Raw genomic sequence first — 15,424 nt, forward strand, 5'->3', positions numbered from 1 at the left:
GGCTCCTCCGCGGCTCCTCCGCGGCTCGGCGGAGGCCCGGGTGGGGGCCATGGGCACGGCGGCGGGCGCGGGCGCCCTGCGGCTGCCCGGGCTGCACGGGTACGCGGTGGAGTTCTCGCCATACTGCCCGGGGCGCGTGGCCTGCGCCGCCGCGCAGTACTACGGCATGGCAGGTGCGGGGGGCGGCGCGGCGGGGGTGACGGGGAACGCGGCTCCTCACGGCAGGAGAAGGAGGAGGAGGCGGCTGGAAACGTGGGTGTGCGGAAGGACAGACGGTGTCTGCCAAATGCCAGAGCATCTGGGGACGACTTCCCTTTGCGCTGCGTTTGTTTCGCTGTGAGACAGAGCCTGTGCCCCGCGGCCGGGCCGGGGGTGTGGCGGGAGCAGCCCCTTGCCCTCCGCAGCCCGCCGGGATCTGCCTCTTCCCAAGGACCAGCCCGCTCCTGCCCTGGTGCTTCTCACAGCGCCCTCGCGGAGGAGCGCTCATTTGACTTGGTCGGAAAGAAATATGGTAGTAAAGATGTACACAGTGTGAATAAAATGTCTGAAAATAACTTTCTCCGCTGACAGGACCCGAGGGAATGGCCTGAAGTTGTGTCAGGGCAGTTTTAGTTTGGATATCAGGAAAAGGTTCTTCACCCAGAGAATGTTTGGGCACTGGAACAGGCTACCCAGGGAAGTGGTCACAACACCAGCCTGACAGAAGCTCAGGAAAGTGTTTGGACAGTGCTCTCGGGTGTGACTCTTAGGGATGGTGCTGTGCAGGGCCAGGAGCTGGACTCGATCCTGATGGGTCCTTAACAGCTCAGATTTTTCTGTGATTCTGTGGCTTCAGCTGTTCTTGTTTTAGTCCCTGAGTGTCCAGGCAGGCCCTGGTGACCCTGTGGTCTCTTGAAAGAGCAAAGCTGAGCATTCAGTACTGGCACCTTTTTCATTTCCAGTGGGAGTATTGCTCCCCAAAACATTATTAAAAAATAATTCCAAGTGTAGAATAACTTTAACAATATCCCCATCAGATGAGGAAGCAGAACCGATGTGGTTTTATCAGAACTGAATTATTTGTTTGGTTTCTGGTGAGCTGTGTTTGTATTACTGCATTCAGGAAGGGGCGAAAAAAATGTTTGGTCTGCTGTGTTATCAAAAACACAAAAGGGAACTCCATGTTGGTATGTCTGTCATGTGAGGCCCATGGGGAAAATGCACTTTTATGCTTTATGAGCAAGTCTTTTTCAGCTTCACCTACAGATATACTGGAGTAGGAAAAACAAATCAAACAAAACAAAAAAACCAAAGGCACAAAGTCAAACCAGAACAATCTGATGTAAATGAATTATTGTTTTCGAGAACATGAGACCACAAGATGTTTAATTATGCAGATAATTGTTCGGCCTCTTAAAGTTCATGTGCCCTTTGTGTTTGCACATTGAAGCTACCTCAGAACCACCCCAGTTTCCTTTGGCATTGGGGAATTAGTTATGATGTTTTGTTTCATTTTGCTGTTTTAGGTTGTGGAACTCTGGCAGTGCTGGAACAAAATGAAGCTGGTATTGCTCTGCTCAGGAGGTAATACAGGTTTATCTTTATTTTTTATAAGAGAAAAACTTACTGTATACTTGTGAGTACCAGGCACAACTGAAATATTTTTGTTTATTTTTAGCAATATAAAGTATTTTTTCTATTCTGAAGTAGCTACTGAATACAGGTCTTTGTATTTATATAGAAATTAATGTATTTGTATTTACATACAGTACAAAATATATGTTTACCTTGCATAGATTTTCTTATGGGAAATCATTTGGCTTGCACCATTTCCGTAGTGTAAACCATTTTATAGAAAACTGACAACATGAATTAAGAGCAGCTTCGCTGCCCTAGCTTGAAATTTTAAGTTCTAGATTTTTAGGAACAGTGCCTTGACACCTAGATTTATGTGCTTATGATTAATTTATACTAAAAATAGACCAGGAAGCTACGTCAAGTCATGGAGGTTCTTCCTAGGAGATACAATTTTCTAAGGGTTTTAAGGAGGTTGATTTTGTTGTGGATGGAAGGAGGAGAAGGGATAGAAAGGAGGGGGTTTAATACTTGACTAATACTTCATTTAATACGGACACTTATCAAAATGTTCCATGTTCATGCTTTTACCTTATCATTACTGCAGAGTGCCATCAAATTTGACCTAAGATTAGCTAAAACTTCAGTGAAAAGGGAGTAAATAAATTCGTATTTCCCATCAGATAATATTGCAGTTATTGATAGCTGTCACAGAGTAGCTAATATATGGCATCAGATGCCATATGGTGAATTGTTGTGTGTTGAAAGCGTTTTCAAGGGAGTGTAGAGTTCTTCAGTAATTTCTTTACTGTGTTTCTGTTGGGTTTTCATTGTCACTCAGATTCATAGTGGTGTTGTGAATTGGATAGGGCTCTCCCAACACAGTTTTATTTCTTTATTTACCACAGTTGTTAGAAACAAAGTGCTCTTACATTCTGGAGAAACCATAAATCAGACTGAGGCGTGCTGTACCTCTGTTTGCATGGCAAGTTTTAAACTGAAATCAGAGTTCCTTCTTTGTATATGGAAGATCCTTGGCTCATTTATGCTTTAAGTTAATCTATTCTGGCATACAATTGTAGAAATTGACATTCAAACAAGTAAATTAATTGTGAGGAGATTAACTTGAAACTGAAATACGTAAAAATGCTGTTTAGAATGGTAAAAAGGGCGATTTAAAGACTTTCTTTCCATGGAACTAGTCCAGACTTTTATGTCGTGCTTTCTCACAGACAAATATCTTCATTTTTCAAATTTAGTTTTGACTGGAATGATGGCCTGTTTGATGTGACCTGGAGTGAGAATAATGAAAACGTGTTGATCACTTGTAGTGGAGATGGATCTCTGCAAATCTGGGATATGGCTAAAACCAAAGGTCCACTGCAAGTCTATAAAGAGCACACTCTGGAGGTAAATCAGACAAACTTAGAGAATGTAATGGATGCTCTTGTGTTTGAATAATTAAAATACTTATTTGTAGTCTTATAATCAAAAGTAGCTTTCTGTTTTCTAAGTTTTTCGGGTCTGTGGTTTGAATTAATAATTTGAATACAAAATGTATGTACGTATTCTTGTTCATATTCATACATTGTAGTAGGTACTGCTTGATTACACAAATCCAGTATATTCAGAAATAGCATTTATGGTTCCTTACAGGCTAAGTAATCAGTGTGATGTATGAAATTACTGCAGTCACACTGTGATTTTTGGGGAGCCTTATTAGATAGATAGATTGATAGATGATAAATCAGACAGCTGATACATCAGTCTTGTTCTTGAGGTTGTGGAGTGATAATACTTTATGCAGATCCTTAGCACTTGGGTTGCACTCGGATCTGCTTTATCCTTTTCCCTTATAGCTTCTGTGAGATCCTACTCAAATAACATTAGTCAAATGTTGGGACGGTGTGTATGGGTAGAGAATCATGTTATATTCATGTTCATAAATATATTTTCATAGTTTTAAGGATATTTATACTACAATACGTGTATCTTTCCTAACATGATTTTTCTTCCCCTTTTTTTTTAAGCTTTCCTTCTAACCCTCCACTCACTTCTGTTAAGTCTTTGAACTTAAGATGCAGTGAGTTTCAGCCTAGATTTTACTGGCTTACTGATACTTTATCTAAATGACATTGATCTCTGTAAAAGTAAATATCAATATCTAGTAGATATGCAGTCAAAAAACTGATTGAAGAAATTCAGTTTCATTCCCAAAAACCTAAAGATTTTTTCAGATATAAAGCACAAAGCTAAAAGATGAGTGACTGTAGTTACACAAGATCTCATCTTCTGGAGCTTATTTCTTTGTAGTTTTTCTACTTTGGTTTAATATACCTACTGTGTGAACTGAGAATTTTGAGAGGAGAGTTTCTAGTTGTGATCAGGATTTTGTGGTAATGTTCAAAGGCTGGTAATAGTTACAGAAGATGTAGGTGAAGCATAGTACCAGGGTTTTTTTGTTAGTTTGTTTCTGTCATTTTCTCATTGAAATTGTGTCAATCAGTTTATTTTGGTTTGCTACACCATCTGTTGTTTGTGAAATACACATTTCTATGTCTATGTCGTAGCTGAGCTGGTAGCATGGGAGGTGGACATACTCAACTGTGCTTAGAAAGACTGTAAAGAAACATGGGCCGAGTGAGAGTTTATTGTGAGATATGAAAGGTTTGTGTTGATTCTTTATAAACTTGTAGGATAGATCCTACAGGATCTTAAAGGATAGATCTCAGACAGAATTTGCCTAGTAATTGGTGGTAAACTCTGGCAGACACTGTTCTCACTACCTTCCTAATCCTTAATCCCTGTCTGACATTTTTAATGGCAGTTCTGTCACTGCATTTTATATTATTGCTAATGACTGACAGGGATCTGTTTCTTTTTTTCTACATGAGATCATTGTCCCTTCTCAAAAAAGAATATGCATTTTTAATTTAAAAGTGAATTTGCATTATCAAAGGACGATGAGTTTTATTCCAGCACTAGCCAACTGCTGAATCTCATGAATAAATTAGTCTAATTTACTTTGGTGTTGACGAAATCTCACTGGATTGTGAGATAATAGAATGCTTGAAATAAATTTGTCTTGTAAAGTGAGCCTGAACATTTATTTTAAGCTTTTTTTTATGTTTTTACATCTTTTTTTTCCCCTCATGTTTTTATCTCGCCTGAGGCATTTCTTGCTGCTGTTTAGGCATAAGATAGGGTTCATTTATTTTATGATTGAAGATAAAGCACTAAAACATTAACAGCTAAGATTTATGCTGTGTCTTTCCCAGTTGCTCAACACAGCTTCCATTGAAGTGTCTGTAAATTTATGTTGGAAAATAGCATGAGAAGGAAAGAAGAATAAAAGTGAACCTTACTGGGTTCTTCACACTGTCTTCTTTTCATCCACTTCCTATTACCCAGACCTGTCACATGCCAAATGGACAGTATCTCTTGTTTTTTCCCGAGCCTGTTGTCTGTTCTGTTTGTAATTCTTGCCCGGAGGAGAGTTTGCCCCAGTCCCTCTGCCTCTGCTGCAGCTGCAGAGCGCTGCACAGTGCCAGCCCCGCATGCCATATGTGCCCAGGTCTGTGTCACAGCACCTGCTCAGCAGATCTACGTGCTGATAGCTTGGGAGCGAGCTGGGAGCCCTGGATGTGCTTTGCCTTATCCCTGCAGCAGATCTGATACATCCCAAGTACAACAGTATATTGAATACCAGCTACCTGGATTGTGTGACACAGGTGCATGTTATCCAAATGTCTGTTTCTCTCTGGAAAATCTTGAATATAAATATGAGAGCCAAACACTTACTGTGCTATTGTGTGAAAGAGGCATACTGTGTAGTGGTACAATTAGGGGCATTTCCAAACAGCAGTAGCTTTGGAGTGGAGCTCAGGATATCACACAGATTCAAAGGCAAAGAGAGAAATATTTGTGAGGAGGGAGCCACTTTGGAGAACTGTCATGTCTTTCATTCTTAGAATCTATGGAGAGGTACCAGTGTGTTTCCTTTGTTATTGTTTTAGTAAGAAGAGTCAGAGTGGAAAGGAGCATGCTTTAATGAGCTGTAGTACAATCAGTTAGCTAACAAAAGTAGAAAAGTCAAGAGTATGGTTTGGCAAAAAAACCCAAAAGAATTACCTGTCAGTTGGTTATATGGCTTTTGTCAAGTACTCTCCCAGTGTCTTGTACATTTGGATTATAAGGTCCTCAAGGAAGGGAGTTAGTACAAAATGGTTCTAGAGCAGTATGGCTGTCAGTATATGAGAGGCAGGACTTAAAAATGAAAAGGGAGAGTTGCAGATAAAGCAGCTTTTTTTTCTCTGGGCAGTGGTTGCCTTCCACTTACGGAAGATAAGCAGACGAAAACCAGTTCATTTAAGCTGGATCTAGCATAGACTGAAGTATTTCATAGGAAGGAAAATGCTCAGAAATAGCTAAATATTACCTTGATTTCCATTCTCACACAGGACACTTTCCATAGAAGACTTGGATAGTTCCTGGATTTCTTTCCCTTTCAGCTTCTCTGCTTTTTAAATCTGGTGACACAGGTCCAAGCACTTCCACCTTCAAAACAGGGTTGCTGTTGTTAAATGCACAATTCCATCTATTCAAGACAAACCCAACATCTAGTATGTTGACTTGGAGACCATATCCAGTGCTGTGCTAGGACTAGATTATCCCAGGTGGAGAACAACCTCCTACTTGTTGATAGTGACCACATTTCTGAGAAGTGTCCTGGGAGCTCTAACTGGGTCAGGAGGCTAAGTGGATGAACTGTTTCATCTAATATTTATCCACCTTCCACTGAAATGGTTCATGTCCCACTGCAGCTTATTGAATCATTTTGGTGTGAGGTAAAACCAGACGAAACAGAATGCACCTTCCATCAAGTTAAGATGTGTATTTGAAGATGGAAGTTGTACTTGAGACTTGAGGATTTTAAATAATTTGAAGAACTATCATAGTGAATTTGTTTTTGTGAGGCAGCAGAGCTGAAAAATCAGCAGTGAAGGGTGGAGTTAATGTATCCTCTGTCAAAGCAGGATCCAGCATTAGAACATGCTGTCAGGGAAGAGGGAGCTTATTTCAACTACACAGTGGAAAGTAATTTCTTAATAGCTGAAATGAGTAGTTATGAGAGAAAGTGAGATTTTAATTTGTTTTATTTTACTTTTTTGAGGATTTGGATGGTAAAAAAAGAGTGCCATAGAACCTGGAAAAGATGAAAATTTATTGTTAGTCAGCTAAAATCTCAAAGTCAGCTGTGAAGAGAGATGGCATTTACAATGAGAAATGGCTAGCAATTGGAAACTAGATCTTTGAATAAAATTGGATCAGCGATAAGAAATAGAGTCTGAATTGTGGCTTTTAAAGTGGTAGACTCTTAATGATGGCAGATGTATGTGGATTTTGTTACAATGTCTCTTTTTCTTCTGTTTTGGCCCATCTTTACTTTTTCAGACACTTTTCTTAGCCTTTATGTACCTTTAATGTCTGACTTTAATTTTCGTTCAATGACATTGTTGGCAGTTTTGTTGTCCTTTAGTGATATGGGTTTTCAGCTGACTAGGATATAATCTGCAAATCCAAGTCTATTTTGTGAAACTCTGATTTACTACAGCCTGAAACTTGTATTCTAATGCGTCTTCTAAATTATTCTCTTATGTCATTTACAGGCATACAGTGTTGACTGGAGCCAAACTAGAGGAGAGCAGCTAGTGGTGTCTGGCTCATGGGATCAAACAGCCAAGCTGGTATGTTGGTTTTCTGCTGAAGGTGAAAAGTGTGACTTCTTTTGTATCTCGTTGTTCTTTGTGTTAAGAGGCAACATGGATTCTCTTTTCCTCTTTATTTTTACTCTGTGGCTGAATTCTGCTTTAATTGAGAGGTTGCTTAAACTCTCAGTTGATACCAGCTTAAGCATACAAATGCTTTTTTAAAAGAAGTTAGTTCAGTCCTTTCTGTATGTATAAAGTTTTTTTTCAGTATATGAAACCCTTTCATTTCTTATTGGATGTGTATCTCAACAGTTTTCTTTTTTCCTTTATTCAGTGGGATCCAGCTGTGGGGAAGTCATTATGCACTTTTAAAGGCCATGAAGGGGTCATTTACAGCACTATATGGTCTCCACACATCCCAGGTTGTTTTGCATCTGCCTCAGGTAAGCCTGATGGTAAAGAGGTTCTCACAACAAAAACCCAAAAGCCACTTTCTGTGTTAGTGGATCAGTTCAGCACTTTGTCCAGCAGATGGTAGTGTGTGTTATATACGCTTGTTCCATAAAAATGGAACAAGGAAACGGATATGTATTGCTGCAGCTGGATCTGTAGGTTCTGTTACAGTCAGTAGATCATTCTCTTGGCCATTTAAACGAGGATCAGCAGTTTTCTAGCAGTGACCTTGTGGCAGTTTTTTCTATTATTTTATGTAGCTCTCTCCCATTTGTCTCCCTCTTGTTATTGACAACTAAATCATGTTATTTACTGTATTTTGTGTTTTGGCCTATGTTTTTGTTCAAATTATCTCAATTTGAGATATGAGAGAAATGTAGTCAGTTCCCACTGAGCTTTTTCAAGTAATTCCATAGATCTCGGTGTCTTGTTCCATCAGTTTTGTTTTTCTGCTTTGGCCAGTACTATGAATCTTGCTGGCAAATACAATTGCAGTTGAGTTGGGTGTACACAGAAGCAAAGAGAGGTGAGGTGGTGGTGTTTTCCAAACACTGTTCCTGCTTCAGAGGCACAAGGAGAGCTCTGGAGTGATACCTGGAGCCCACCTGATGATTAACTGGGAGAGAGGTGCTGTGAGCCACAGAATTTGCCTGGGAAGTAAAAGGGCTGTAAGGTACTGTCTTAATAGAAATATTGATAGATAAACTCCGGTGGCCTAAATGTCTCAGGTTTCGTATCTATTGTACTTCTGTACTGATTTAATGGCTCTTATATCAATATGAGAGTAAATGGGTATAACTGTGTTTTCCTGTTACTGAAGTTAGAGAGACAGTGTGTACACATAGATACTGGTATTCCCTATTCTGTGGGAAGTCAGATGAAAAAGTACATGTGTCTTTCATAAAATTTCAGTCTGGCTATTTCCATCTTATTCTGCCTGCAGAGTTTAGCTATAATGATGAACGGGTAATATTTATTTGTTCTAACATAGTCGTGCTTGAAAGCCAAATGTTGGCCCAGGTTTTTCCACCTTATGTGGTGGATACCTGTCTAACAGGATGTACAGAAACTTAGAGGATTGAGCCCTGTACACTATATAAACAGTTCTAGTGAAATGCAGCTATCTATATACTACAAAATACCAGCTAAGTACCATTTGGTCAAGGTTAAGTGCTTAGTGGTTTTTGCAAATTCTAAATAATGTTCTCTTTAAAGTCCTGCTTAGAACCTTCCTGTCCATGGTAGTCTTACCCATACAAAATTTCTGGCATTCTAGATGAAAAAAAGGGCTTTTCTGATACAACTAATTATTTCATATTTGATCCTCTAGGATATGAAGCCAAACTTTCTTCTAATACATTACCACTTGAACAATTTTGGGAAACATTGATTGTTAGATGCTGTATGTCATAATACCTAAATTGGGTACAACTATTGATCTGTTCTTTGCGTGACTCAGTGGGTGCAGCTGTTGGAAGAACTAAAACACTACAGAGTTCCTATTCTTTTGTAAATTTTTACTTTGATGCTTGAAAGGGACTAATATGCTACTGGAGCCTAAAGCTAATTGCAGCCAGTTTTCATTCATTGATGGAAAAACAACATACACAAAAGACACAGTATTTTTCTTCTCTAAGTACTACTTGGATGTGAAATAAAAATCTGTTATCGGTACACTGATAGTGTAGTTCTGGGTATAAAATAATTAGATTTTGGAAGAAGAAGACTTCAAAATGATGGTGAACTTTCACAGTTTCCAAAATAAAATGTCTGGTGTACTTCGGTGAAATAACATAGACATCATAACATGCTGATGTGGAAAAGGTTTCTGTGTTTGCATTGTTTACATTGAAATTTTCCTGTGTTTTGATTGGATTGTTTCGCTGCAGAAAATATATATTGGCAGTTACTTCTTTGGTCAGCAAGACTCTGGATAGTAGAAGGACTTATGACCCTCTAGTTCTGTGTATAAATGCCATTTCCTTTTTGTAGAAAAGGTATATCTCACACAGTTGATGTTCAGAGAGTTTATTGTTTAGTGTTTAATGACATTCTACTCTGTCAGTCAAGGTATGTGATAAAAGTAAAGTGGAACTGTTCAAGGAGGTTGATTGTCCTCATTTAAAACTTGTTATGATCTGCATACTCTGTAAGGATGACAGAAAATCATGGGACAAAAAGCTAAATTTCACTGATGATTCATCTTCTATTGAGCTAAAGTTGGAGCTGAAGAGAAACTTGAATCTCAATGTGATAGTACTGTGTCAAATTTAGAGCTGTTCCCTTCTTTGGGATGCACTTGCTGGAAAGGGTGACCTGTGGTTTTGTGGTCTCTTATTTTGCATCTTTCTGTTGTCTTGAAAATTAGTGACTGAAATGTGTCTGGAGGGAAATTTTTTATACTTCCTTTCATCTCACTTGGTTTTTTTCACTTTTTAGAACAATAGGTTTTTTGGATGTTGTTAAATATTATTGAAACATTCTTTTCTTGAAGGAGTCTGTACTGCTTTGGGATTGTAAGGCGTCTATGTGACTGTGTCTTTTTTTTTTCTCTCTTTTGTCACACCTGTCCCTTTTCTCTCAAGCCACCTCACACATACCTACTCAAACCATGTACTTACTACTTTCTTAATAGTGTAGTTGTAATGCTTGAGAAATGAACTGTTTCATGTTGCAGCATCTTCAATTCTACATGTACAAGTAAAAGAAATTAGGTATGTTGTAAACCAAAGATTGGAAAAAATGTTGCTCTTTAAATATTTTCGATTAAATGAAATAAAAGTAAAACAATGCATTCCTTTTTCTTCTTTTAAAGGAAGCAAGCAAGGGGAAAGAAGGTTTAAAAAAATTTTGCATGCCACATCCCTGCCATTTTTCTGCTTTTATTTGAATCCCTATAGAATCCTGCAGAAGTTTAATTTCCATGTAACTAATTAGTTTGTGAACACTGAAAGCAGAAAACCAAACAGAATTGCAAACCACAGTAAAATAGCTGCTCAGAAGGATCAGCTTTGGCCTGAAGCTAATAATTGGTTTTGAAATACGGCTTTTTATCAAGCTATTATGAGATTAGAAAAAGAATACAAGTGAAGAAAATGAGAAATCTAAGATGGCAATATAAAGCAATTGAAAAAGAATTTGATACGAGATATAGCCTTTTTTGCTTCATTAAGTCTCCATTCTGAATACATACAAGAAAACTGAGCTTGTCTGCAGTGGACAATAAAATGCAATTGAATTGCAAAAGATATATATGTCTGATGCTTCAGTTAAATTAGGTTTTATTCGGCATCTAATAAATTTCCATTTAACATTTACAGGGATGTGTGAGATTCTTTACTATGCTGTTATCTTCATGCACAATCATTCATACTCCAAAAACAGAAAGTAGATGGTTTTCTTTTTTTTTTAAATTGGGAGTTAATAGTAACAGAGCAAACTGTTAATTCTGAATATGTAAATAAGTGCTGTTGTGATGTCAGTAACAATTTCTGAGCAGATAAGCAGGATGTTCAGGTGTACGTGCAGCACCAAACCAGAGCCCTGGTAAATGTCTGCCTTACACTGAAAACACACTGATGTGGAAAATGTCATTAAAGAAGTGACATGAAGCCACTAACAGCATTAACAGCAGCCTCATGGCTAAAGGGGTTTAATGAGTCATTATGTCGTTTGCCTAGTAGATTTTTTTTTTTAAACCCAGAGAGCAAATTGGTGAGAAGCTCATAAAGAACATTAGAAATGCACACAACAGTAATATTTAGTCAAATGTTAATGAGGTCTGCTAAATGATTCTCCATGACTGCAGAGCTATAGGCCTTGCTTAGTCCTGTGGTTTGTAAAGAAAGCATCATTTTTAGTATCAACTGGGTAAATTGTCCTTTAACAGTAGAAAGTACTTAATAAATACCATTTTACCTTTATTTTCAAGTATTCTTCAATACAGATACAACACTGACAAATGATGAAAATATTAATGTTTTGGATTTGACAAAGCCCAGATTTACAATGACTGATAGCTATTTTCTTAAATACCGGGGCCTTAGTTTTGATGCTGCTTTCCTTTTTAAATCAGTCTTTAAGTTTACTGATCAGGGCAGATACATAATTTTAATAATATCTTGATTCATGAATAAGGGAAATAAATTCTTTTGAAATCTGCCTGACAGTGTCGGTATTCATTAGTGTTTGGATCAATTAATTGTATTCTTTGCTCAAAGATTTGTTTTTCAGCCCAGGGCAAAAAATTTTCTTGTACCACAAGATGGGATAATTTCTGATACATTTTTATTATGTTGACAAAAATGTTGGATGACTGTAGCATTGCTGCTTTACAAATGAATCTCTAAATCCAGGTCCCACTCTTGTAAGCCCTTGCATTGAGTGCTAGACTTTAATGTTGAAACTAAAAACCATTGTTTATCTCATATTCTGTTTTACTGCCAGCCCTGAGTTAGTGAGTTGTCTTTTAAAAGTCTTCTTGCTTACCGGTCTCTTGGTGATAAATGTGTGTAATGAAGGGATTGTCAAGCTGTAGTGTCATAGATCAGGCTGGCATGTGATCTTGTTGCATCTTTCTGTGTTTGGTATTCAAATTATAAAAACTCTATGATTGAACAAATTATTTTGCATGAAATAATGAGCTGGGGAAGGTGTACATCTACTCAGAGAAAATTTACTGAATTAGTGCAGCTTCTCAGTAGAGGGTTTTTTTGTGTTTCTGGACCAAAATTTGGAGTTGTCAGGCTTTTGACATCAGTTTTCTGAAGTTTCAGCTCACATTCCTGCCTCAGAAGTAGCACTGAGCAAAAGAAGGAGCCATTGGAGAGTAGGGCTTGCAGAAAAGTAATTCCAAAGATGCTTATGATTGTTCAAATTCCTTAAAAATGGAAGAAATAATCTGCTGTTTGGCTATGACAGTGGTTTCTCATGAGTTCCAAAGCACTTTTTTCTAGAGGTTTATATTCAATCCATTTGTGTGTGGTGTGGGTCCACTTTTTGCTCCTTGACTCCTGGTGATTTTCTTGTTTAATATGTTAGGAGAAATGCCATGGTGAACAAGGTTCAAGGCTTTGCAAAAATGGTCATTTTGAAATCCAAACCCTAAAGGGATAAAAGAATAAGATGCTTCAGTTTACTGCATGGTACATTGTTGTACAAATCAGGCATCTAGAGGGCAAGCTGACTGTGGAGTTACTGTGGCATATTGCCATTCAGCCAAACTGCTGTTTATACTAGAAGCTTTTGAAATGTAATTTATTTGCTTCGTTTGTTACCTCAAATCTATGTAGTGATGTGAGGTGAGTGTTTTCATTTGCAATCTGTTATTTCAAGACTTAGCAGCACAGTACTGAATTCATCCAAGTCTTGTGCTCCAGTGTTGTGGTTAACTCCAGCCAGCCACCAAGCCCCATGCAGGCACATTGTCACTCCCCCACCAGCAGGATTAGGGAGAGAATAGGTAGAGTAAAAGAGAAAACTTGTGGATTGAGATAAAGACAGTTTAATAGGGAAAGCAAAAGCTGTGCACACAAGCAAAGAAAACCAAGGAACTAATTCACTACTTCCCATGGGCAGACAGGTGTTCAGCCATCTCCAGGAGAGCAGGCCCCATCGTCCGTGACAGTGACTTGTGAAATCAAGTGCCATCTCTCCAAAGGTCCTCCCACTTCCTCCTTCTTTCCTCTGCTTTATATGCTGAGCATGATGTCATAGGTCTGGAATATGCCTTTGTTCAGCTGGAGTCACCTGTCCCAGCTGTGTCTCCTCCCAGCCTCCCACACACCCCCAGCCTCCTCACTAGCAGGGCACTCTGAAAAGCCAAAAAGGCCTTGGCTCTGTGCAAGTCCTGCTCAGCAATAACAAAAACATCTCCATATTATCACCCTGGGCTCAGCACAAATCCAAAACACAGCCCCGTACAAGCCACTATGAAGAAAATTAAAACTACCCAAGCCAAAACCAGCACATCAAATAAGCTTTACTAAATCATTCTTTAATGTACAAGCTGAAATGCTTCTCAGGAAACACTGAGTTTATCACTCGATTTATCCTATGTGCTAACCATAGTAAAGTATTGTATATAGCACATGATATAATATAAAGCACTTTCAGGTTATAATATTTTATATTAAAATCTCATAAAATGGTTTAGTATTCAGAAGAAATAAACAGTAACAGTTTTTTACAGTAAGTTAATTTGGATTGTGTCGTTTGGGTTACAAGTATCTAGCCAATATTGCCATTTGCTGAAGAATGGCTTAATCTTAAGACATTACTTTGGTCAATTTTGGAAAAAAAAATATTGTCCCAAGATTTGTGTATAATCCTCTTGGGAAACACTGAAATAATGATATCACTAATTTTTTTTTTTTTTTTTTTTAGAAAAAGGATTAATTGGGCTCTTCCTTCAAATAACTTAAAACTCTTCTAATTTTTAGCTTGTCAGCATTTTGTATCAGACTAAAATTGACCAGTTGGGAAGTATAATTGGGAAGTGGTAATTACGTGTACTTGCTAAGTAAGTTGTGCTGCATGGAGATAGGTTTTGTGTATTTGGTAGTACTCTTGAATGATTTAACTAAAGCTGTTATTTGTGGGGAATTCCATGAGCTTTATTATTCCTGTTCTGAGTTTTCTTGTACTGTTATATTGGTTTAATCCCCATTGACAGCTCAGCTCTGTGCAGCCACTCAGTCACTCCCCCACGGTGGGATGAAGACAGGATCAGAAGGGCCAAAGCTGGAAAACTCATGAGTTGTGGTAAAGACAGTTTAATGGGTAAAGCAAAAGCTGTGAATGCAAGAGCAAAACAAGGAATTCATTCACCACTTTCCATGGGCAGGCAAGTGTTCAGGCATTTTTGGAAAGCATGGTGCCATCATGTATAATGGTTACTTGGGAAGGCAAATGCCGTAATTCCAAATATCTCTTTCTTCCTTTTTCTTCTCCCAGCTTTGTGGATTAAGCATGACGCCATCTGTTACAGGGTATTCCTTTGGCCAGCTGTGGCCAACTGTTCTGGTTGTGTCCCCTTCCAACTTTTTGTGCAGCCTCAGCCCTGCCACTGGCAGGGTACCACGAGGACCTGAAAAGTCCTTGACTTAGTGTAAGCACTCCTCAGTGACAACCAAAACATCAGTGTGTTATCAACGTTATTCTCATCTTAAATCCAAAACACAACACTGTACCAGCTACTCGGAAGAAAAACATCTCTATTTCAGCCAAAATCAGAACAATTATCTCTGATAGAAACAATCAGCACCAACATTTTAACATGCATAGAAGGATTGGTTTTGAGTCATGAGATTTGGGTTCTGCTTTTAATTCTCCCACAGATTTTCTGTTTGATTCAAGGTAAATAATTTAATCTGGTTTCATATTTAAAAATACATGTAAGTAAGCAAGTAATGTTGACTTGTAATCATTCAGTGGCACTACAGACAAACTTTAATTGCGATGGTTTTTGCTTTTTACAAATGCTTGTAGTGATAGAAAAAGGGGTAATGCTTTAAACTGAATGAGGGTAGGTTTAGATTAGATATTATGAAGAAATTCTATACTGTGAGGGTGGTGAGGCACCAGAACAGGTTGCCCAGAGAAGCTGCAAATGCCCCATTTGTGGAAGTGTTTCAAAACCAGTTTGGATGTGGCTCTGAGCAACCTGGTCTAGTGGAAGTTCGTTCCCGAAAAACATTGGACCTGTC

At 38.4% G+C, this 15,424-nt stretch overlaps 1 protein-coding gene across 1 annotated transcript in view; it reads left to right on the plus strand.

Moving 5' to 3' along the window:
* The window catches only part of PEX7 (peroxisomal biogenesis factor 7), a 42,506-nt gene continuing 27,082 nt past the window's right edge, over positions 1 to 15,424 (plus strand). Inside the window, exons 1-5 of the mRNA XM_014879080.2 lie at positions 1 to 173; positions 1,506 to 1,563; positions 2,814 to 2,964; positions 7,224 to 7,301; positions 7,600 to 7,708. Coding sequence (XP_014734566.1) covers positions 50 to 173; positions 1,506 to 1,563; positions 2,814 to 2,964; positions 7,224 to 7,301; positions 7,600 to 7,708 — 520 coding nt within the window. The 5' untranslated portion in view covers positions 1 to 49. The remainder of the gene's footprint in view (positions 174 to 1,505; positions 1,564 to 2,813; positions 2,965 to 7,223; positions 7,302 to 7,599; positions 7,709 to 15,424) is intronic.

Source organism: Sturnus vulgaris, chromosome 3, assembly GCF_052056855.1.
Source record: "Sturnus vulgaris isolate bStuVul1 chromosome 3, bStuVul1.hap1, whole genome shotgun sequence".
NCBI lineage: Eukaryota > Metazoa > Chordata > Aves > Passeriformes > Sturnidae > Sturnus > Sturnus vulgaris.